Source organism: Tasmannia lanceolata, unplaced genomic scaffold (assembly GCF_043159265.1).
Source record: "Tasmannia lanceolata isolate RefF3 unplaced genomic scaffold, GAP_Taslan_0.1 ptg000019l, whole genome shotgun sequence".
In the NCBI taxonomy this organism is placed as follows: Eukaryota; Viridiplantae; Streptophyta; class Magnoliopsida; order Canellales; family Winteraceae; genus Tasmannia; species Tasmannia lanceolata.
This window is the reverse complement of record NW_027518696.1, coordinates 8,787,183-8,810,229: the sequence shown is the minus strand read 5'-3', so window position 1 is coordinate 8,810,229 and position 23,047 is coordinate 8,787,183. Positions and strand designations below refer to the sequence as shown.

The 23,047-nt window shown below is 40.2% G+C and overlaps 1 protein-coding gene across 1 annotated transcript; it reads right to left on the bottom strand.

Moving 5' to 3' along the window:
* Positions 1-6,577: 6,577 nt before the first annotated feature.
* LOC143853289 (uncharacterized) lies at positions 6,578-9,440 on the bottom strand. The gene is made up of 6 exons (XM_077363008.1): positions 9,190-9,440; positions 9,021-9,084; positions 8,053-8,933; positions 7,609-7,944; positions 6,804-7,032; positions 6,578-6,586 (listed from the first exon to the last, which is right to left on the bottom strand). The coding sequence occupies exons 1-6, from the start codon at positions 9,438-9,440 to the stop codon at positions 6,578-6,580; spliced, it is 1,770 nt and encodes a 589-aa protein (XP_077219123.1).
* Positions 9,441-23,047: the final 13,607 nt, after the last annotated feature.

The window sequence follows — 23,047 nt, the reverse complement described above, 5'->3', positions numbered from 1 at the left end:
GGTGAAATTTGGGGTTCTATCTCATTTATTTGATGAGGCTTTGCTCAAACATGAAGGGATTAGGGCACGGTCAAAATGGAGTGTCTACAGATGCCCCTCTTTGGCAGAGCGTGCTTGTCGCGCGAATGTCAAAGCTGAACTGACAACACATTTTGACTGGCCCAAGATTAAAGAGTTTAAAATTTATGATGATTTTTTTTTTTTTTTTTTTTTTTTTGAATTTTGAAAATGATATACATGGTGAAATAGCCTTTCACCAGACTCTGACTCTGCAAACGCTGGTGAGATAGCCTCTCTCCAACTCTTAACTCAGTACATATTGATGAGATAGCCTCTCTTGCAAAACATTAAATGACAGATTTGATTGTAAATGATCTTGAAATTTGGAGAGAAAATGGATTTGAATGCCGTGTAGAAACGGACTTGAATGCCGCGTGGAAACGGACTTGGAATGATTTGAATGCCGTGTGAAAACGGACTTAGAATGCCATGTGAAAATGGACTTAAATGACTTTGAATGCCGTGTGAAAACGGACTTGAATACCTTGAATGCCGTGTGAAAACGGACTTGAATACCTTGAATGCCGTGTGAAAACGGACTTGAATACGTTGAATGCCGTGTGAAAACGGACTTGGAAACCTTGAATGCCGTGTGAAAACGGACTTGAATACCTTGAATGCCGTGTGAAAACGGACTTGGAAACCTTGAATGCCGTGTGAAAACGGACTTGGAATGCCATGTGAAAATGGACTTGAATACCTTGAAATAAAATCTTTCAAATGATGAGAGAAATGACCAAACTCCAAATCGCGGAGCCATTGGCAAAAACATCTTTTAAAATCTTTCAAATGGTGAAAGAAATGACCAAACTCCAAATCGCGGAGCCATTGGCGAAAACAGCTTTTAAAATCTTTCAAATGGTGAAAGAAAGGACCAAACTCCAAATCACGGAGCCATTGGCGAAAACAGCTTTTAAAATCTTTCAAATGGTGAAAGAAATGACCAAACTCCAAATCGCGGAGCCATTGGCAAAAATAGCTTTTAAAATCTTTCAAATGGTGAAAGAAAAGACCAAACTCCAAATCGCGGAGCCATTGGCGAAAACAACTTTTAAAAATCTTTCAAATGGTGAAAGAAAAGACCAAACTCCAAATCGCGGAGCCATTGGCGGACATATATTTTTTTTAAATGAAAGGAAAATTCATTGAAACGATTGAAAAAATGACCAACTTTGATCGATTTCACAAGGTGAATAAGTCATTCTTTGCTAAGAATGATTGAAAATGCATGATCTTCGCCGAAGATAAAACTCAAGGAACTTGAAGAAAATTTCAGGTATTGACCCTTTTAGAATGAGTGAAAAATATTTTGCTGAGGATTTGACGATTGCAGGAGCAAATTCTAAACTCCGCTAGGGATAAAATTTTCTGAAAACTTGACTTTAAAAGAAAATAATTTGATTGAAGAGATTGGCTCAAAGATTGTACTCAAGCTTCTCTGGTTTTCATTTGCTGAGAATAGCTATCCTAGTTATTATCACGCTTGATATCTTTTATGACGTAAGTCATAAAAGATGCCCCTAGTATGAAATACTTCCATAACAGATTCATAAGAGAGCAAAACACAGGAAATGGTTAAAAAAAATTTCATTTCATTGAACATCTGAGGTTACAAAGCTTTCAGATTTACAACAGGCTGTATCTGCCCGACAATTGCCTTTCAATTCTGACGATCTCTGCCATTTCATATGGGCTTGAAAGCCTGCCATATGGACTGGAGAATCAATCATTTTCTGAACTTCACTCTGCTGCGCATCACCCTTGAGGGGATACAAATTCCTCATTTTTATTTTTTTATCACCCCAGCCTTGGGAAAGATACTAAATACACAGGACTTTGGAGTTTAAACTTGACTCGACATAGAAAAGACTTGGACAACCAGCAAACGGGGACTTCGACGGGCACAATGACTTAAACTCTAAGAGAGACTGAATCTGCTTCTTAATCTGATAAGTATTTTTAAAATGGTATAGTCTACCACTCTTAAAATCTTTTGAAAACCGTATTTAAAGATGTTTCATTCCTTTTTCCGGTATTTCCACCATGGTTATTATTCCCTTGGATTGCTTAGTCTTAACCCCCTTAGCCTTGAGAGTGTCAGAAGAATTCCTGTCGGTGCTTACTCAAACTTTGAAGTAGTGCCGCCGAAGAAATGAAAGTCTTATTGGCTTTCAGAGGTTCTGTCCTTTATGAAGTCACTGCCATGACCAAATTGCCTTTTCAGGTTTTCGATTTGGCGGACCGCACGCCTTAATTTTTGTCTAAGCCGCCCTTTCAGGTTTTCAGCTTAGCGGGCAAATGACCCTAACTTTTGCCTAGACTGCCCTTGCGGGTTTTCAGTCTAGCGGGTCTAATACTCCATTATTATTATTTTTTTCTTTCTGTTTCTCTACAAACCTGGGCCTAAGTACACCAGAAGGACTTTTAGGTAGGCTTGGGTTCAATCAAGTTAACATTTGGTAAGTTTTCATGTATTTGACCGAATCTGGCCTTCCAGACTGCCTACGTATCCCCAAAGAAATGAGAATCAGGTCCGCGTAGTTCGCCCATTTGGGTTTCAAAAATTGTTTGTTTTGTTTCTTTCTTTTTGGAAGATTTGAAAGTCTTGAAGGATTTGACCGAACCCGAATTGATCAGGCTACCTACGTACCCTGTAAAGAGGGATCAGGTCATGACGTAGTTCAGGTTCAATATCTTTTATGACGCAAGTCATAAAAGATGCCCCTGGTTTAAGTTTATCAAAGAAAGAATATTTTTATTTTTAGGCTCAAAGTGTTTGCAAATGATTTTTGACTTTGAGGTTGTTGGCTTTTAAGCTCTGATCGATCAAAGACGACCTCCTGGTGTATTTAAGCATAATACTTCTTTAGTTGGTCCAGGTTTGTGGGTTCTGTTAATTTTTCTCCATTTTCATTGAGGAGTCTTACGGCTTTTCCAGGCAGGACTTCATCAACAATATAAGGACCAGACCAATTTGGTCTGAACTTCCCTCTGGGATCAAACACCGGTGCCCTGTAAGACTTCAAGACGAGATCTCCTGGTTTCAGGTCCCGGACCTTGACTTTCTTGTTAAAGGCTCTTTCAATTCTTCTCTGATACCCTTGGATGTGATACAAGGCTCTCAGCCTCTTTTCATCAATCATCTGCAATTCCTGATATCTGGCTTTGGCCCACTCAGACTCTGGCAGATTCGCTTCCATCATAACTCTTAGAGACGGGATTCTCACTTCAACAGGGAGGACTGCTTCCATTCCATACACCAGAGAGTATGGAGTTACACCTGTAGAAGATCTGATCGATGTCCTGTAAGCCCATAAAGCAAAAGGAAGCTTGTTCGACCAGTCCTTATAAGTCTCGGTCATCTTACTGATTATGACCTTGATATTCTTATTTGCTGCCTCTACAGCCCCGTTTGTTTGCGGTCTGTAAGGAGATGACTTGTGATGCTTGATTTTAAACTCTTCGCACAGGTGCACTACCTCTTTCTTGAAATGAGATCCATTATCAGAGATCAATTCATGAGGTACTCCATATCTGCAAATGATATTCGCACGGATGAACTTCGCAACTGTATTGGAAGTTATGGAAGCATATGAAGCAGCTTCTATCCATTTCGTGAAATAATCAATGGCCACCAAGATGTACTCGTGCCCACTTGACGATTTGGGATAGACTTTGCCAATGATATCAATTCCCCATACTGAGAATGGCCATGGCGAGGTCATAGAATGCAGCTCTGACGGAGGCACATGAATAAGATTCGCATAGACTTGGCATTTATGACATTTCTTCACGAATGCAAAACCATCTGTTTCCATTGAGGGCCAATAGAAACCAAGTCTAAGGATTTTCCTTGACAGCATCTTACCATTTATGTGAGGACCACAAACACCTTCATGTGTTTGCTCTATGAGCTCTGCAGCCTGATCTTCATCAACACACAGAAGCTGAATACCGTCAAATGACCTTCTGTACAACTCTTCACCACAAATGATGAAGTTGGCAGCGAACTTCTGAAGAGTTTTCCTCTCTTTGCTGGAAGCTTCAGGCGGATGCCCCTTGCCTGAAATGAAATTTCTGATATCTGTATACCATGGTTTTCCATCTGGACACCTGGCAGATATTTCAATGGCATTCACATGTGCTGGAGCCCATTGCAACCTTACAGCTAAAGGTTGAACCTCCATTGTAGCAGAAATGTCCAACATTGATGCCAGAGTAGCCAGGGCATCAGCAAAGTGATTTCTTGTCCTCGACAGATGAGTGAAGGTGACATTCCTGAACTTTTTGACCAGAGATTCGAGATAAGTATGATATGAGATCAACCTCGCCTCTTTTGTTTTCCAATCCCCATTTATTTGACAAATGATCAGGATTGAATCTCCGAATACGTCGATGTCTTGAATTCGCAAAGCCAAAGCCGCCTCAAGTCCTGCGATGCATGCTTCATATTCTGCCATGTTATTGGTGCACTCAAATTGCAACTTGATGGATAATGGAATGTACTCCTTCTTTGGAGATACCAAAACTGCCCCTATTCCTTGACCGTGATTATTGACAGCTCCGTCAAAATACATAAGCCACTTGGAACTCGGAGTCTCTTCTTCAATGTCCATGATCTCCTCATCAGGAAAATCAGCTTTCAGAAAAGCATTCTCCTCAACAGGAGCATCAGCCAACTGCTCGGCGATGACCCGTCCCTTAATTGATTTCTGAGTGACATAAGTGATGTCAAACTCAGACAACAATAGCAACCATCTGGCTGTTCTTCCAGTAAGAGCGGGTTTTTCGAACAAATACTTTAACGGATCCATCCGTGAGAGCAAAAATATCTTGTTCGATAGAAGATAATGTCTAAGCCTTTGAGTTGCCCAGACTAATGCTAAACACGTCTTTTCCAAGACAGTGTATTTGATTTCATACTCTAGCATTTTCTTACTGATATAGTAGATGGGCTTTTCTTTCTTAGACCCTGCCTCCAGCTGAGCGAGCATACAACCCATTGCTGTATCTGTGATGGACAAATACATCAACAACGGTTGACCAGGAATGACTGGGGACAAGACAGGAGGCAAAGACAAGCACTGCTTGACCTTTTCAAACGCTTCTTGACATTCTTCATTCCATTTCTTAGAGGAATTCTTTTTCAATAACCTGAAGATGGGTTCACACGTCATAGTTAAATGAGATATGAATCTCCTCAAGTACTGCACTTTGCCAAGGAATCCACGAATCTGCTTTTCTGTCTTTGGTGGTTGCATTTCTTGGATAGCCTTGATCTTCTGAGGGTCCACTTCGATTCCTCTTTCACTGACCATGAATCCAAGCAACTTCCCTGACGTGACCCCAAATACACATTTATTAGGGTTCAAGCGGAGCTGAAACTTCCGGATTCGCTCGAAGAACTTTCTCAAAGCGATTGTATGCTCTGGCCGAGTCCTGCCTTTGACAATCATGTCATCTACATAGACCTCGACTTCTTTGTGAATCATGTCATGAAGAAGAGTAGTCGCAGCTCTCTGATAGGTGGCACCAGCATTCTTGAGACCAAATGGCATTACTCTGTAGCAATATGTCCCCCACTGAGTAATAAATGCCGTCTTCATCATGTCCTCAGGCGCCATTTTGATCTGGTTATACCCTGAGAATCCATCCATAAAGGATAAAAGTGCATGCCCAGCAGTATTGTCAACCAGGAGATCAATGTTCGGAAGCGGAAAATCATCTTTCGGACTGGCCTTGTTCAGATCTCTGAAATCGACACACATCCTGACTTTCCCGTCCTTCTTGGGCACCGGTACAATATTTGCAAGCCATTCAGGGTATTCAACTACTTCGATGAATTTCACTTCGAGTAGTTTCTTAACCTCATCATGAACTTTCAACTCCCATTCTGTTTTAAGCTTTCGGAGTTTTTGCTTCTTCGGCTGGATGCCAGGGATTAGAGGTAATTTGTGTTGGACAATGTCCTCACTCAATCCTGGCATGTCGTCGTAAGACCAAGCAAAAACCTCCTTAAACTCTTTTAGCAAGGTGATTAATTCTTCACGCTCCTCAGGAGATAAAATTTTGCCAATTCGTATTTCTCGAATTAAGGTTTCATCACCTATATTTACGGTTTCAATTTCCTCTTCAAGTGGTTTAGCGCGGCGACTCTCCTCTTGTTGAATCATATGCTTGATTTCAAGGGGAGTTTCGTCGGCTACCTCATTAGACGGGGAATCTTGATTATCATTATTAGTTACTTGATCAAGTTCAGAAGCAGAATCAACAGAAGAGACAAGTACAGGAATATAAGCAAAAGAGTCTTTTATTTCGTCAGAATCAATGATTACATCAGATGACTCGCCCACATCAGGCGTTACAGACTCTGAAACAGAATGAAAAAATAAGCCGACATCAGTATCGACGCGATGAGAAACATGTACAGCCAAAGAATCAATGAATACGCCCTCAGACTCGGACTCGACACCACCAAGGACTGACTCGTCACCCACTCCAGAGGTAGACCCGACTTCTACAGTACCTGCATCAAAAGAAAAGTTAGAAATGACAGACTCTGGGATGGACTCAGAAACTGACACATACTTTAAAATAACTGACTCTTTTGAAGGGACTGGAATGTACTGAGGGATTACTTGGGGTATAACCTGTGAGGTCCAGTTATCCAGAGGTCCCTTGGCTGGGGTGATATAGTCCTCTGGGTTCAGAAAAGGTGCATCTCTTCCAATCATAGCAATGACTGGTGCCTCAGTTTGAAACAAAGAATTCAGGAGTTCTGGCTCAAAGTTCTCAACCCAGTCTGAGTCTGGTTCCTCTGTCACTACTGCCTCTGCAATCTGCTTACTGTAAAATTCTGCTGGCAGCTCATCTGCGAAGAAGATCTCAAGACCAGGCAGCTTTAGCCCGCTCTCATCATACCATGGCTCTGAAAAACCGTAATAAGGGCAATCAGCTCCTTCTTTCCGGAATCTGCCATTCATTATCATACTGAAGGGTCCCATTGGAAATTCTAAACCCTTGCGGCGACACTCGGCCCATTTAAACATGTAGGCTCTCATTTCCTGCACCTCTTTGCGAGTCGGCTTGTATCCCAACCCAAACAACCCATCAGATGCTTTCAACTCGGGCCGCTCAATCGGGCCCTGCATATTCTTCCCCAAACCTGCCCCTGGGAGATATCCAAATCGGCGCATCATCTTGACTACCCGAGTATTGGTGCTAGAGAGAAACATAATTTCTTCACTCATAGCCTCTTTCATGGTGATAGCCGAAACCTCCACTGAAAATCCTGTCAGACTGATATCTCTTGTGTTTTCAGTAACAAGCTCTTGAGATATTTGTCCAACTTCTGGCTCGGGATCTCCTTTGACAGTGATCACCCGATTGTTTCGAATGAATTTCAGTTTTTGATGAAGTGTGGAAGGGATAACTCCAACCTTGTGCAGCCAAGGTCGACCAAGCAACAGACAAAAAGAAGTCTTGATATCTAACACCTGAAATTCAATGTCAAAGGTTTCTCCTCCAATGACAATCTCAGTAGCCAACGTTCCAATAACGTCTCTTCGGGTTCCATCATATGCCAGTATACCCTGCTCAGACGGAATGAAGTCTTCAGGCCCAAACCCCAGAGTAGTGGCAGTGCTCAAAGGACACACGTTCAAAGCTGACCCATTGTCTACCAGTACTTCAGAGACTTTCTTCTGGTTGCAAAGCAAGGTAATTTTGAGAGGACGAGTATGGTCCTTCCCTTCTGACGGCAAATCTTCGTCTGAGAAAGACAAAGCTTTTGAAGCTTTGGTCATGGCTACCAGGCCGACCAACTCATCTGGAGTAATCTCAACAGATACTTGGGACGAGTTCAGCTCACGAAGTACACCCTGTCTGTGCTTCGGCGATGCCATCAACAAACCCCAAATTGAAACATTAGCTTGGGTTTTCTTAAGCTGATTCAGTAGGTTATCTTCCTCTTCATCAAGTCTTTGTTTCTGCCTCTGACTGTCAACCCCTCTTGCAACTTCAGCGGGATTTTCAACTCTAAGCTCAGCTGGTTTGAAGACTCGCCCACCCCGTGTGACGTGGCGGAGTTCATCGCACTGATCGTTCAATAACAACAAATCTTCATCATCTATCTTAAGGATGTATGGGGTTTGTATTTCTTCTTCCTCATCATCACTCACCCTTAAGACATACAGAGATTCGCTTTCTTTCTTTTCATCCTCACACTGGAGAATGTAGGATTGGTTTGATGGCCCAGCCACATCAGGGTCATTCCAGGATAAGACATAGGGTTTTTCAGATTCTGAACACTGATCTTCTTCTTCAAATTTCCAAACATAGGGTTCTTCGGATTCCACAGCACATATGAAGGAAGCCGGATCAATGACAGACTCCTCGGCGCAAATGACATTGACCGAGGATGGAGGCGGCATTGCATGCGTAGGAAGGGGGTTTCTAGTTACATTTGGTAACTCGATTGACAGTTCCTTCCTATCAATCATGTTTTGTATTTGGTGTTTCAAAGCTAAACACCTATCAGTGATATGGCCTGTGTTACGGTGGTAATCACAGAATTGATCTTCTCTCCAGGATCTTGGCAACGGGTTGGGAGGAGGTTTAATGTCAGGCAACTTGATTTTCTTGTCCTTCAATAGCTTCTTCAAAGCTACGGACAAAGAATACGGAAGGGGATCGAAATGACGAAGAGGCTTCTGCTCCATTGTCGGCCTTCTTACTTCAGTAACTACTCTGGGTGGGGGCGGCCTGACATAATTGACATTATGGACCTCTTTCGGCGCCATCACAGGTCGCTTCCCTTCTCTGCCATCAGATGGTACTCTAGATCTCAGGCCTTTAGCCAATGCATCTTCTATCTGAGTCCCAGTCTTAATAAGATGGTTAAAATCAAGAAAATATTGGATAGCCATATGGTGGTAATATTGTGGTGATAGATTTTTCACCACAATCTTGATCTGATCCTCATCTGACAACCGATGAGTCATTTGGGCAGCTTTCCTTCTCCATCTACGGATGAAGGAAGTGAAGGTTTCATTATGGCCCTGTTTCAAAGCCTTCAGATCTCTCTTGGTCACATCGATCCCCTCCTCCATGGAGAACTGCTCGACGAACCTATTTGCAATGTCTTCCAAGGTTCGGATCTCTTCAGACTTTAGGCTCAAGAACCATTTCTTAGCCACTCCAACAAGGGATCTAGGGAACAGAAGAGCAACTTGATCTGGAGATAAACCATGTTGTTGAAGGAGCGGAAGGACAGACATTAAGTGGCTTCTAGGACAACCTGTCCCATCGTACTTATCCATGTCCGGCACCTTGAATCTAGGAGGTAGTGTGACTCCTGGGTATAACATAAAATCTGCCATGTTCAACTTTTTCGGGCCTTGGAATTTTATGTTTTCCATTTCTTGGGCCAGCCTATCCATCCTATCCGATATTGCTTTGCCCTTATTGGCTCTATCTAGATTAGGATGACAATTCTCTTCTTCATACTGCTCATTATCAAGATCGTCTTCGACGTTCAAGACTGCAGGCCCGGCCATTGCAGGAGGGGGAGGAGGTATAACTGATGGGTGCTGAGCTACATGCTCTCTGGAAGTAGACTCTCTGTCATTTTTCAGACGGGCTATCTCTTCATTCATGTTATTCATCTGTTGAAGCATAGCCTTCATCATCTCACTCATCTCAGCTATAGCGTTTCCAGAGTCAGCCATCTGTGCAATAGGAAATCGGACAGGCGAAGGGATTTCCTGGAGATTGGAGAAAGGTAATGCAGGGGAGGTAAAAGAAATTGGTGAGGAAGAAAAACGACTCAGCCTGGAATCAGCGGACTGACGGGACCAGGTTGATTTTGAAACAAGGATTTTCTTAGGAGCAATGGTTGCTCAATCAAGAATCCCTGAAATGGAAGTATAAACACTAGATTAAAATTTTGACAATCGAGATAAACTATTTTGATCAAACAATGACAAAAGAGGCAAAAACACACTTTCATTAATAAAATTCAAATTGTGATTACAACGGATGAAAAAAAAATTAATCTCTAATCACAACTGGATAAACAGACTGACAAAAATGGGAAATGCAGAAATCAGAATAACAAAACATGATACGGATCTTCAAGGCTCCTCAATCCGAGCCCTCCGACTTGCGGGCTCTTCCGATATTTCTCCACGTCGGAATTTGCGAGATAAGCCTAACCTCCTTTCTATATTTTTGTTTCCCCAAGCAGCCACAATGGATCGGATAAGGTCAGGAGTGAGATCTTCACAAAGAGGAGGGACTATGATTCCGGGAGGACACGGAATTCCCGTAATCTGGTGGAGAATTCGCATGGGTGCATAAAAGGAAGATTTCTCGGTACCCATGAGGTAAACAAATGAATGCGGGTAAGTGCTAGTAAAAACATGGAAACATGAATGACTTACCCAGCGAAACTGATTCTCCTCTACATGTTGCAACCAATTGTGCCATTCATCGATGGACTTAGGTTGATGGGCTATTGGTTTCCAGGTATGGAAATTCTTCAGGGTATATGGATTTTGGCTTTGTCGCTGAAGAATTTGAAGTTTTTCACTAAGCCAGACATACAACAACTTGACACATCCATAGAAATTGTCCTTGATCTCTTGGGAAGCAATAAGATCTAGTCCCAAGAAGGTCTCTGCTAACATGGTAGGGATAGGATTCCTCCCTTTGTTAATTTGGTCTACCACAGTTAACAAGGTTAACGGAGCAACACGAGGGTTTCTCCGAATGACATATCGCGCAAAGACACTAAAAATCAAAGCATTGCGTCGACAACTCTGAAAACGAGAGTTGGTAGGATCGACGTTTTCAGAAAAAAGGGTGATGAGGTTTTGAACTTGTACACACGTATCCGTTAAGCATGAAAGTGCATCAACGGTTTGATTTTTGAATAGCTTGCAAAAAATGGAATGAGAGGAATCTATGTTCGAAGATTGTATCCAAAGTCCATCTGTTGGGAGCTCTAATAAAGCACACCAATCTTCGAATATAGGACAAAGCTCGAATGATCCAAATCGAAAAACATGCAGATTAGGATCCCAGGATCTAGCGGCTGCTTGGAGAAACTTCCAATTTATATCGGAAACACTCAAATGACTGAAGGCACAGATGAACCGATCAGCCATACTCCTATCCGAGGATTCTAGCGGAAGAGCCCCAATAGTCTCGCTTATCCAGCCTTTCAACAAATTATTCGCCATGATTTAACCTAAACACAAAGAATAGGATGGGATAATTAGGGAATGGAGAATAACTTGGAATAAACAAAGAATAAAGATGGACTTAACCAATAATCACAAGAAGGATATAATTGGCGACATCAAATGTTCCATTGATGATCAAAGATGATCAGAAACTCAGGGAAGAGACCACGGTCATAAAATGACAAAAGTAGATCATAGACCGGATCTAAATCTGAAAGGTGGACGACAAAAATGTACGATCAAGAAGATCAATAATGATAGACTATGGTCATAGAGACAGCAGACAGGCTATCAACCATATCTAAGACAGGACGAACAATAATCTGAGTAATACAACAAAAGAATGGATAAATGAGGCTTGAATTTAAAGGATGAAAACAGGTAATACTTATCATCATTAGGTCAAGGAATAAACCATAGCTATGAGTGTGACAGGTAGAAGCCACTAGCTAGGTTTAGATCTGAGAGATGAATATACACGACTGATTGATTCAAGCTAGGAATCTCTACTAGAAAGTAGGTCCTAATCTTATAATCAAAAGATATATGGACAAAATCTCCATGACTAGAGCAAAAGATAGGCCACGACCATGAGAGGGCAAGTAAAAGCCACTGGTCGGGTCTAGATCCGAAGAACGGACTGATATGACTAATTTGATTAGATAAGGAAGCCTCACTAATGAGTAGGCTCTAATCTGATAATCAAAATATAGATATATACATATATATCCTAACCAGGGGCACCAGCCCTAAATATGATTCCATAGAGTCAAGAAGCTTGACTCAAGACAGACATGTGAGTGTAGGACTGCGATGTAGTCACATAAGGTGAGCTACAATAATCTAAGAAATAAGACATGGCTCCTAAATCTAAGCTCCAACATGTGTGAGCAACACATGTTCGTCCTTATATGAATGCAATATATATATAAGCACATGCAGATCCTAATTGGGTTTTACTAAATCAACATATATATCCATGTACATAATATATGTAAAATGAAAGTAGAGCTCCGGACTCAATCAGGTACTATGCATATGATCCATACTTTAAGTATATAACACAAGTACACCGAGTGTTATATACAGTATGCTTCATTGCTCACCGGCTGCTGTAAACACAAGTACACCGAGTGTTTACGACTGCAGCACTGGCGCATAGCTTGGTAATAGATACAACAGCACCATCTGGATAGTGATATCCCATGAGGCACGCATTATATCTATCCCGTGGAGCCAATAATAAGAAAATCAATAAAAGAAAATGAAGAACAAAATGATGTATGCTGTGCAATGTGTGAATCCCTTGTTTTAAGCACCTATCTGGTGCCCCTGGATTCTAAGCGATTAAATTCCCATTTATAATGATTTTAGCTCAAAATTCTTCAAAATTAATAACAAATGGCATTTTAACAGAGTTAGGCAATGTTCCAAGAAATCCCCAGCAGAGTCGCCAGCCTGTGGACCCCGATCCGAGAGAGGCGGCGGTGAGGGACGTGTGCCCCACGCGCTAAGGTCTCTAATGGATCATCCACGTGAATGGAGAGCTCTACCAAGGAACTCTCGAAAGAAATGTGCCCTCACAGCATGAGTGGCGATACAAAGGTGAGATACCTCTCGATTCGGGGACTAGCCCAGATTCGAGGCATACCTTATACAAAGAAGAGTCGCCATCCAGGGAAGTAGGCCCTGGATCCCACACTATGCTCTGTTGCAACGGATAACCAGAGATATAAAATAAGGTTCGTGCCTGGTTACGAATTCGGAAGGTCTAAAGAGCACCTCATCCGCCCAAGTGCAAACACCTGGTCTCTTATGCCATTTACTTAATAATTTTGAAGAGCTTTGGGCAAAAATCATATGAAATGGGAATAAATATCTCCGAGAAGACGTCTATCTAATCATGCATGTCTCGGAGATGAAATCAAAGGCACACAAGATAAAATAAAAGAAACATATGTCACCTAAGCATAGCTAGGTTATAAGTGACATGCCTAATGGGTGTCTAAGTTCTGATGAACAAACACATGCATGACACACCAAAAAAGTATAAGGTCTGCGCAATAAAGTAAGAAAACACTGCAAAACATAGAAAATGACTCGATACCATACAACCCTAAGACTCTAATCTATACCTAGGCCCGAGTCTTTAGATGATCTGATGTTCATCCAAAGAAGCCTACGTATCCCCGCCTCCACGAGAATCAAGGCAACGTAGTTCTTCGCACCTATTCTAAGCTATGATGCCTAAGACATCTAGACCTCTATCCTAGACTCGATCTAAAAAACCAGACTAGTTTTTAAAGCTTCTTGTGTGATTATTTAAATTCTAATGGATTATAGATTTTAGGACACCCTATATGCCCTAACTAAATGCAGGTTAGCTCTAAGCTAATGCAGGTGGTTCCTATAATCTATGTGTAGCTAGGCTGTATATCCTAAGGAAAACAGTAGGATCTATCGCATCTTAGACCTAGTCATCAATTGGCGATGTGGATCGCCAACTGACCGGACGGAGGCGCTCCTATAACTCTAGGACAAACTCCTAACTCTAACACAAACACAAACAAACCACACAACACATCAAAAACAAACTCAAAACTCTAAAACTCTTTATCTAGGACAAACTACTAACTCTAGAGGAAGATCTTGTTGAAAACAAGGTTTTGAAGATTTTTGGTATTTTTTCTTAAAATGGGTAAATGATTTATTTACAAAGGTTTGGCTGGACCTGAGATAAGAATCTCAAGCTGCACTACGTACCTCGTGGAAGAGGATCAAGCCAACGTAGTTCGAAACGAACTCTCAAACTACGCTTCTAAAAGAAACACTCAACACTTTATATTTTTTTAAGGTTTTTTATATTTTTAAATGTTTTTGATATTTTTAAAGTTTTCAAATGTTTTTGGGTTTTAAATTTCTAATGTTTTTGGATTTTAAAGCTTTTCCAATGCTCAGGACCTTTAAATGTTTTCAATCTTCCAGGGAACACACAAGAACAACCACAAACTAGGGCAAAGCCCTAAATCCAAAGGAGAAACCCCGAACAAGAAACTAACGCCTCAAAGAGACGATCCACAACAAGAAACTGGCGTCTCAAAGAGACAAACCACAACAAGAAAGATAGTGCCCCAAGAACAGAGAAAATAATCTAAGATCCTAAGCAGGGAAGGCTCTATATGACTGAGTTAGTCTCTAATGGAAAAACTCCTAACTAATAACACTAGAGAGGAGGAACAAATGAGTCAGAGACTCTCTAATAACACTACCGAGTCAAAGACTCACTCTAAAAGAGGAGGCCACTCTAACATGAGGCTAGGTAAGCCTCCTAAAGGGGAAACTCTCTACATGAGACAAGGCTTGTCTCCGAGACACAAATGACGTAAAAAAGGAATAAAAGACCCTGTGCATATTTGGCAAAGGTAAAACACCCAGCCGGGCCGGACAGCTACCTAGCCCTAGGGTGCAACAAATGTGCAACCAGATACCCATATAGGATAGGGGTATGAAGCCAAGCCGAGTAGGGTGTTCTCCCAAAACCAAACGACGCACAAAGAGGAGGGTTAGTAAGAGAATGAGACTGGGCAAGTCTCCTATATACAAAGGAGGGGTATGCAACTTGGACTGAGCAAGTCCCCTAATAATGGGCTTGGGCTATCGTCTTCATCGCCCTTTCAACGAAAGGGAATTCTAATATCAAAGAATTTTAACAAAATCTATAAGACTGAGTTAGTCTATCAAAAAGAGAAGAAAGGGTTATCAGATAATCGCAAATTTTATTCTAAGAATAAATCAAGTGCTAAGCAAAGAAGAATTTTCAAGAATATAACAATCATAAAATGGTAAACAACATTAATTAGTCCAGACCAGCCGCTGGATAGCCTAATAAAGTAAAAGTAAACAATATCAAACACTTCTATTCCCAACCATACACATCACCCCAATATGGGGACTCCAATGAAATCAGATGATGCTAAAGTAATCATCTGATATCAAATACACATAATAATATTTCTACATCCCACCTTGAAATCAGACAGTACTCATATCGATAATATCGAATAGAGTAGTCATCTGATCTCCTTCTTCCTATCTAAACAATTTATTTAAATAAAACTTCTAAAAAATGGGCTTAGGCTAGCGCCTTCATCGCCTTATTCTAAAAGATAGCAAGCAATGATCCATAATGAACAGCAGCTATATATTTGTAAAAACAATCAATGGGCAGCAGCTATATATTTGTAAAAACAACCAAGGGTAGCATTTATGTGCAAGAATAAACTTCAAACAATGACCCTCAATGAACAGCAGCTATATATTTGTAAAAACAAATAAGGGGCATCATTTATTATAAAATAATGTGCAACAAGTAATGAACTATCAATAGATAGTAGCTATATATTTGTGAAAACAATCAATGGGCAGCATTTATTATAGAATAATGTGTAGCACGTAATGAACTATTAATGGACAGCAGCTATATATCAATGGGCAGCATTTATTATAGAATAATGTGCAGCAAGTAATGAATTATCAATGGATAGCAGCTATATATCAATGGGCAGCATTTATTATAGAATAATGGCAGCAAGTAATGAATTATCAATGGATAGTAGCTATATATTCGTGAAAACAATCAATGGGCAGCAGCTATAAAAAAGAAAACTGTTCCTGACATTTTTATCTCTTGACAACTATGAAGAAGGCTGCTATACGAAATATAAAGGATGTTATTATAAGCTAAACTTATGCGAAACAAGGGTTAGATTGTGAGCCATATCAATGCAGAAACAGTACAGAAATATACAGAAAATGAATTGACTCAGTGCCAAAAGAGTGCAGAAAATGAGCTGACCATGTGCCTAAAATAGTGTAGAAGATGAGCTGACCCAGTGACACAATAGAGCAAAAGTGTGTAAAAAAAAACTATGAGGACAGCAACCGTGTGCTCATGAAACAAATCAGTGGTATAAGATAATGAGCAACAAGCAAAATTCAGTTTTCCATCATATGAACACAATCAGATAACGAAATAAAAATATGTCCAGAATAACAGAATGTTGACTCAGGTTATGGCAACTGATTCAGATTATGCTACAGCTCCTTTCACCCCAACAGATGTGAAGACAGACATAATTTCAAATATTTTACATTAATTTCCAAAAGAGGTCCTAAAAATCAATTTTTCGAAAAGGAATAAGTGCTTAGTGCCTAAAAGTGCTCTCTCTGTGATAAAGGAAATACCCATCTGAAAATCTTGACACTCTGTAACTTCTTTCTCTTATTTAAAGAGAAAAATGACTACTACTGGAGATCTAGCTCAAAATAGAACCAATCAAGTTCAACGATCATCAGGACACGAATGATTAAAGAAGTAAATAACTTGAATCAATTTGAATCAATTTACAAAGGGACAAAACATGAAAGATAAAAGTATGAATCCTTTAAAACAGCTAATGAATGCTTTTAATTGGGACACAATAGTTAGGATATTAAATGACTTGTCTGCATTTTCTTTAACTATTTTAATGACCCAAACTTCAAGCTATGATTCAAACAGTTATAAACATAACTCTAAAATCCAACAAAATAAATAGGGGTCTGAACATATGAATGCATTACCTATGGTCATCTCTTTTAAGTATATGTATGAGTATCATGATAAGACAAGTTTAAGTTTAAAACAATATGAACCTGATGACATTTGAGAATACCAATTTTTGTGCAACTATGAGAAACTTATAGCACATCAAAAATCAGTTTTCATTCCTCTATTTGAACCTGATAGCATGACAAAAACAGAGGGCCTCAAATCAAAAAATAAAATAAAAATTGGCAGATCAGCAACTAGTTATATTCCCTTTAAAAGCATAAAATACTAATTAAATGATGGCCTACTCTTACCATTTGCATATACTGCCATCGCCAAATGACCAGTTATAAACCAAATCAAAATTTTAGAATCTCTATCATATTACCTAGAGTTAATTGCCCAAGAATTAGACAAGTTTATGATCAGTGTTGAACTTGTGATGAAATATTTGTTTTATTTACAAGGACAAAATCAATCTCACAAATCAATCTCGCTAATTATCCTTCTTTATTAGAAAATGACAATAACAAAGGTAGATTCAACCAATCAAGCTAACAGATCTTAAGATTTTTGAAAAGAAAACAAAGGAAATGATGAAATTTTAGGATTTCTCAATAGAAAGCAGAGCATATCTTGTATTACAGATTCTGATAGAACAACAAAACCTAGAATTTGATGAAGAAAGGCTTGCCGGATAAGAAAAGAATAGGTTATAACTCCGGCGAGATAAAAAACTAAATTCTAGCTTATATATATATATATATATATTTTATTTATTTATTTACTTATTTTTATTTTATTTTTATATTTTTTTTTTTGATCAAACAAAATATAACTCATTCAGAGAAACAGAAATTCTATCACTTATTAAATATTCATTCATCACACAGCACAACAGAGGATTAAACTCAAGAGTAATAAATAAATAAATAAAAAATAAATAAAAATACCTTTAGGATAGATCCTCTTACTTTTCCTCTCTTTCTAATCTCAGATAATCTGAATTTCTTTCACTTCCGCTCGGATCTGAGCCCTTTGACCCTTTTTTTTTTTTTAGATCTAAGATCTAAGATACGAGATCTCTCTCTTTAGCTGGAAAAATCTCACCAGAAGCCGACCGGAGTATTGTCGGATTCTAGCCGGAAAAGAAGGGAAAGCAAAATTAGGGTTTCAACTTGAAAATTATCTGTATATTCTCCCTCTCTTTTTCCTTCTGCAGATCTAAGGCTTTCACAACCAGATCTATAGTTTAGAAAACCTAGATCTAAGAAAAAAATGAGAGCTCGAAGTAGGGTTTCAGCTTTTTGAAATTTTAAACAAAAGGGAAGATCTGCAACAGATTCGTATCTGAGAATAGTAGATGAAGAATGAAAAGAAAAGAAGGTAAAAAAAAATAGTCTGCTGGAGCTTGATCGGAGCTGACCGGAGCGTGAGCCGGAGAAGATCGGAGAAGAAAGGGGTTTTGGCGAATTTGGGGATCTCTCCTCTTTCTCTTGCGAAAATTCCTTTTTCCCTCTTTTCTAAAATGAGATAAAAAAAACAGTATTTAAAGACATTTTTGAGACTTGATATTGGCACTCCACTTGATGGGCGCGCGATTTTGCGCGTCCTATTCGGATAAAAAAAAATACATTATCTCAGAATAAAATCGCCCCCCTCTCAGGATAAACACACCCCCCTCTTCTGCTTTACACTACAACTTCGCCTGGGTTCGTTTGCTAGGCAAACGCGCTCGGATTCTGACGAAATTTTGCAGGGGCTTAGCTGGGACCCTAAGCTAGCTTGGGGTGAAATTTGGGGTTCTATCTCATTTATTTGATGAGGCTTTGCTCAAACATGAAGGGATTAGGGCACGGTCAAAATGGAGTGTCTACAGACGTGATCACGTAGACCGGTCGAGTTTATTTGCCCGTAAGGTTGATCTTGGGCGGCTAGTAGGAAGTCCTCTGGCTATTGATATTGTGATATTGCGCGCTTTAGGACCTGTGAGTCCTGCGAACGAGTGTTCGCCTTGGGTTACGCTACTTGCCAATAAGGTGAAACCGGCTGGGCTGTTAGCTCATTATGTGGTTTAACAATTTTCAGATACAGAGGAGCGGCAGTAGACTTGCTGAGATCAGGCACTTGGATTGGAGCCTAGGAGATTTCCTTCTTTATTTCATTATTCTAATTTAGAAACTTTTGTTATTTTATTAAGGTGATTGTCTTGGAATAATTATTGTTGGATTTATACTTATGGAGCTATAGATATATTTCATTGGAGCTTTAATTGAGACTAAAATTTCTGCATTTATTAATCGATCTGAATATTGAGAATAGTTGGTTGTGAGGAAGCCTTGCATGCTTGTGGGGGCGACCCCTTGGGCTTGCGGCGGCTGTCACGTGTGCCGGACCCTGGATTTTGGGTTCGGGGCGTGACAGATACAAACCATTAACTTCTTGAGAAACTGTGGGATGTTGCTAATTGATCACTGCCCTCTATGTCTTAATGATGGGGAATCTGTGGATCATTTGTTCATGCACTGTTCTTTCACCAGGATCATATGGAAATGTATCTTTCTGAGGTTTGGAATCACTTGGGTCTTCCCAAGAACTATTCAGAATCTTTTGATTATATGGGGGTTTGTGCCATGGAAAAAGAGAGGGAAATTATTGTGGAATGTGTGTTTGCTAGCTACGTGGTGGGTGGTTTGGAAGGAAAGAAACTCTAGGGTGTTTGAGGGTTTGGCCAAATCACCTTATTATTTGTACATGCGGATTATAGCATTGGTCATATCGTGGGTTAGATGTCTTCCATCCTTTCTTTTTGTATCGGCCATTGATCTTTGGGAACATTGGAGGGAAGTGTGCTCTAGTAGTGAGGGGAAAATTAACATAGTCCAAAGATGGGAGCCTCCGATGCCAGGAATGTTGAAAATCAACTTTGATGGTGCTTGTTTTGGAAACCCGGGTCCAGCGGGGGTTGGGGGACTTTGTCGTGATGAGTTTGGTGAGATACTTTGGGCTTTTTCTGGTCCTATTGGTGTGTGTGATTCTTTTGAGGCGGAAGTCAAAGCGGCCTATTTTGGGATCAAGAAGTTGAGTAGGGAAGGACCATATTGTTGTTGAAGGGGATTCATTGAATGTCATTCGGTGGTTGAAGGGTGGTGTAGCTCCTCCTTGGAGATTTTTGGCGTTTTTTGATGAAATTGAGGATTTTGTTGTGGATTCGGCTATTGTCTTTAAACACGTTTGGAGGTCGGCAAACGAAAAAGCGGATGTGTTAGCCAAGCAGGGAGTTGGGAGGGAGAGTATTCTCTGGTTCGATCATCTTCCCCCGTAGTTTAGTTTTGTTATTTTTGTTGTATCTTTTCTTCTTCTTCCCTATTTCTTCTTTCTTGTTTTTGTTCTCCGGGCTGCCCCTTCTCGGGTGCTCCCTTGTCATTTAATACAAATCACTATTTCAAAAAAAAAAAAAAATTCTTATAAATGAGAGCAGTGGCTAATTGAGACCCAAATATAGTTTTAAAAACAAACAAAAATCAACAACTCGACCCGGCTTGGAAGTGTACCAAGTTAGAGTTAACTCTCACACATTAAAAAAAAAAAAAAACTGCATGTAAAAAAACTAGATAAATAATATAGACATAAAAATAGCCTAAAAGTAAAAATAAAAAATAAAGAAGTAAAAACTACATATAATTAATTAAAATATAAAGTAAAAAATTATAAAATAATAATGTCATCATCACTAATGCCTTGGTTTTAAGATTATGCAGGTGGGTTGGCCACAAGCCAAGGTGCCAGTAGCTAACCTTGCCAGCTTTGTCGATGCCTTATATGTTGCCAAGAAACCCTATATAGGCTGTGGCTCTTGACCCTTAGTATATGGTGTCCATTGTTTTTAGGTGCTCTGGACCCATTAACATTTGCAGATAGGTCCATTGATTACCATCCGCGCGGGTTTCTTTAATAGTGGCCCGAGAATTCGGAGAAAAATCTTCTCTGGTCAATACATGAGAGGAGAGAAGGAGAGTAGGACGAAACGATGAAAGAGGCAAGAAGCAGAAATGAAAAATCTTCACCGGCAGACGGCTCTGTCTTTAACCTAGTGGTTTCTTTGGAAACAAAGAAGAAATGGCATAAGACATCACCATTAGACAGTTCAGAAGGAAAAAGACACTGAAAATGAAAAGGACAGCAGCATTAATGGTCTCCTCACTAGCAGCCAAGCAAGACTAAAGGTAGGGAAGACTAAAGGTTGCAAGTTCTGACGAGTCACATTCCCCCAAAACTAGCTTCTTGTTGGAAAAATCCATATCTTAAGAAGCCCAAATATTATGACTCTTAAGATTGTTGGATAAAATGGACGGATAAGATTTCTATAGATCTTATAAACAAATAATGAAGAAATGATATATGGCTTAGTCGAACCCAAAACAGAAAGTCGAAGTTAAAACAAGTTATTCGAACCCAAAATAGGTTACTTGAACTAAAAACATGTTACTCGACCTCAAAATAATGCAACTCGAAACCAAAAATTCATGTACTGTAATCAAACCATAATTGAAATAAAACATGAAAACATATTGCACTTATCTCTTTTGATGAAAACTGTTTGGAAAAAATCAGGTTTGAAAAGAGAAGGTTGAGTCGTGCCACGTGGTCACTCTCCTTAAGAATCGTATCCGCCCCCTACCGGTGCAGTCGGGATTCACGAATCGACGCTCCAAGATAAAACAGCCAAATATGGCTCCAGTCCACATGCACTCGCTGACTAGTCCACCCAGAACCACGTTAGAATTGTGCTCAGACACGGAAGGAATGGATGGAAGGAGAATAAGGAAAAACAGAAAAACAAAACCCATTTTCTGTATAAATCTCTGTCTTTTTCTGTTGGCAAAGGCCACCCCAAAACGCCTGTCCAGATGTCTCTGTGTAAAGAATTGTTTCTTAGCAATGTTGCTTCTTCCCCTTTATATAGACCCACGAATGTGACTGTTGGGGAGGAAAAAGCCACCATTAAAGCCATAAAACATTTCTCTCCCAACAGTCACATTTGATGTTGGAATGAAACGGTTGTGTAACTTTAATGGGTGTTATTATCACAACCGTTTGGGTGCCAATATAAAAAACGTGGGAATAAAAAAACAAAGCGGTTTTTTGCAATAAAAGGATCATTTTCTTTAAACTTGAACTTGGACCTCGGCCCGGCACACGCGTGTGTTTTTTACACATGGGCTTGTGATCTTCTAAAAGCCAAGGATCAAACAAATTCTAAAGCCCCTTGAAGGCCCAAGCCTTTCTCCAACTCTCCATCTTATATGAATGAGAAGCATTTTCTTCCAAAGCAATGTGGGACTATTTGTTTTTCTTTGTAGTTGAAAGCTCACTTTACACACAAACACGCACACCAAGGTCTTGGAAATCGGGTTGGAAAAATGGGTTCTCGGGTCTTGTTGACCTCAACCGACCCGAGTTGCACCCCTTGCCGAAATCCGAAATTTTTTTCATTATTACTTTCCATGACGTTTTTTTACCGTAAGTATTTAATACCACCTAAATCAGACCCACTATTAAGTAGAGGGTGTGCTGCATTATATTACCACGGATTGGACCAATTGTGACTCTAAAGTGTAAGCAGGGTCGGGTTGGGCAAGTCACGGTAAAGTGTAAATAGGGTCAGGTTAGCGCGAGGTATCAACTCTTAGCCCGACCCGACCCTGAGTCAGGGCCTAAAAAATGAATCCAAGCCCGCCCTTAGGGTTGGAAAATCTAGCTCTAACCTTGTTCGGGCTCAGGGCGGTCGGGGTGGGTCAGGGCTCAATGGGCCAAACTTGCACCCCTAATTCCAACAAGCAGAGGCGGATCCCCTGCCCCGCAAATATGCAGCTCGGGTCACGTTCAACCTGAAAAAAGGTCCGGTTGAGTTCGGGTTCGGGTTGACTTTTCCCAATCCGGGTTGAGTTTGGGGTGGAAAAAAGGGTTCCTCTGGTCGGGTCGGACTGAACCTCGTTGGGTTGGAAATCGGGTTGGAAAAATGGGTTCTCGGGTCTGGTTGACCTCAACCCGACCCAAGTTACAGCCCTACCCGAAATCCGAAATTTTTTTCATTATTACTTTCCATGACGTTTTTTTACTATAAGTATTTAATACCACCTAAATTATT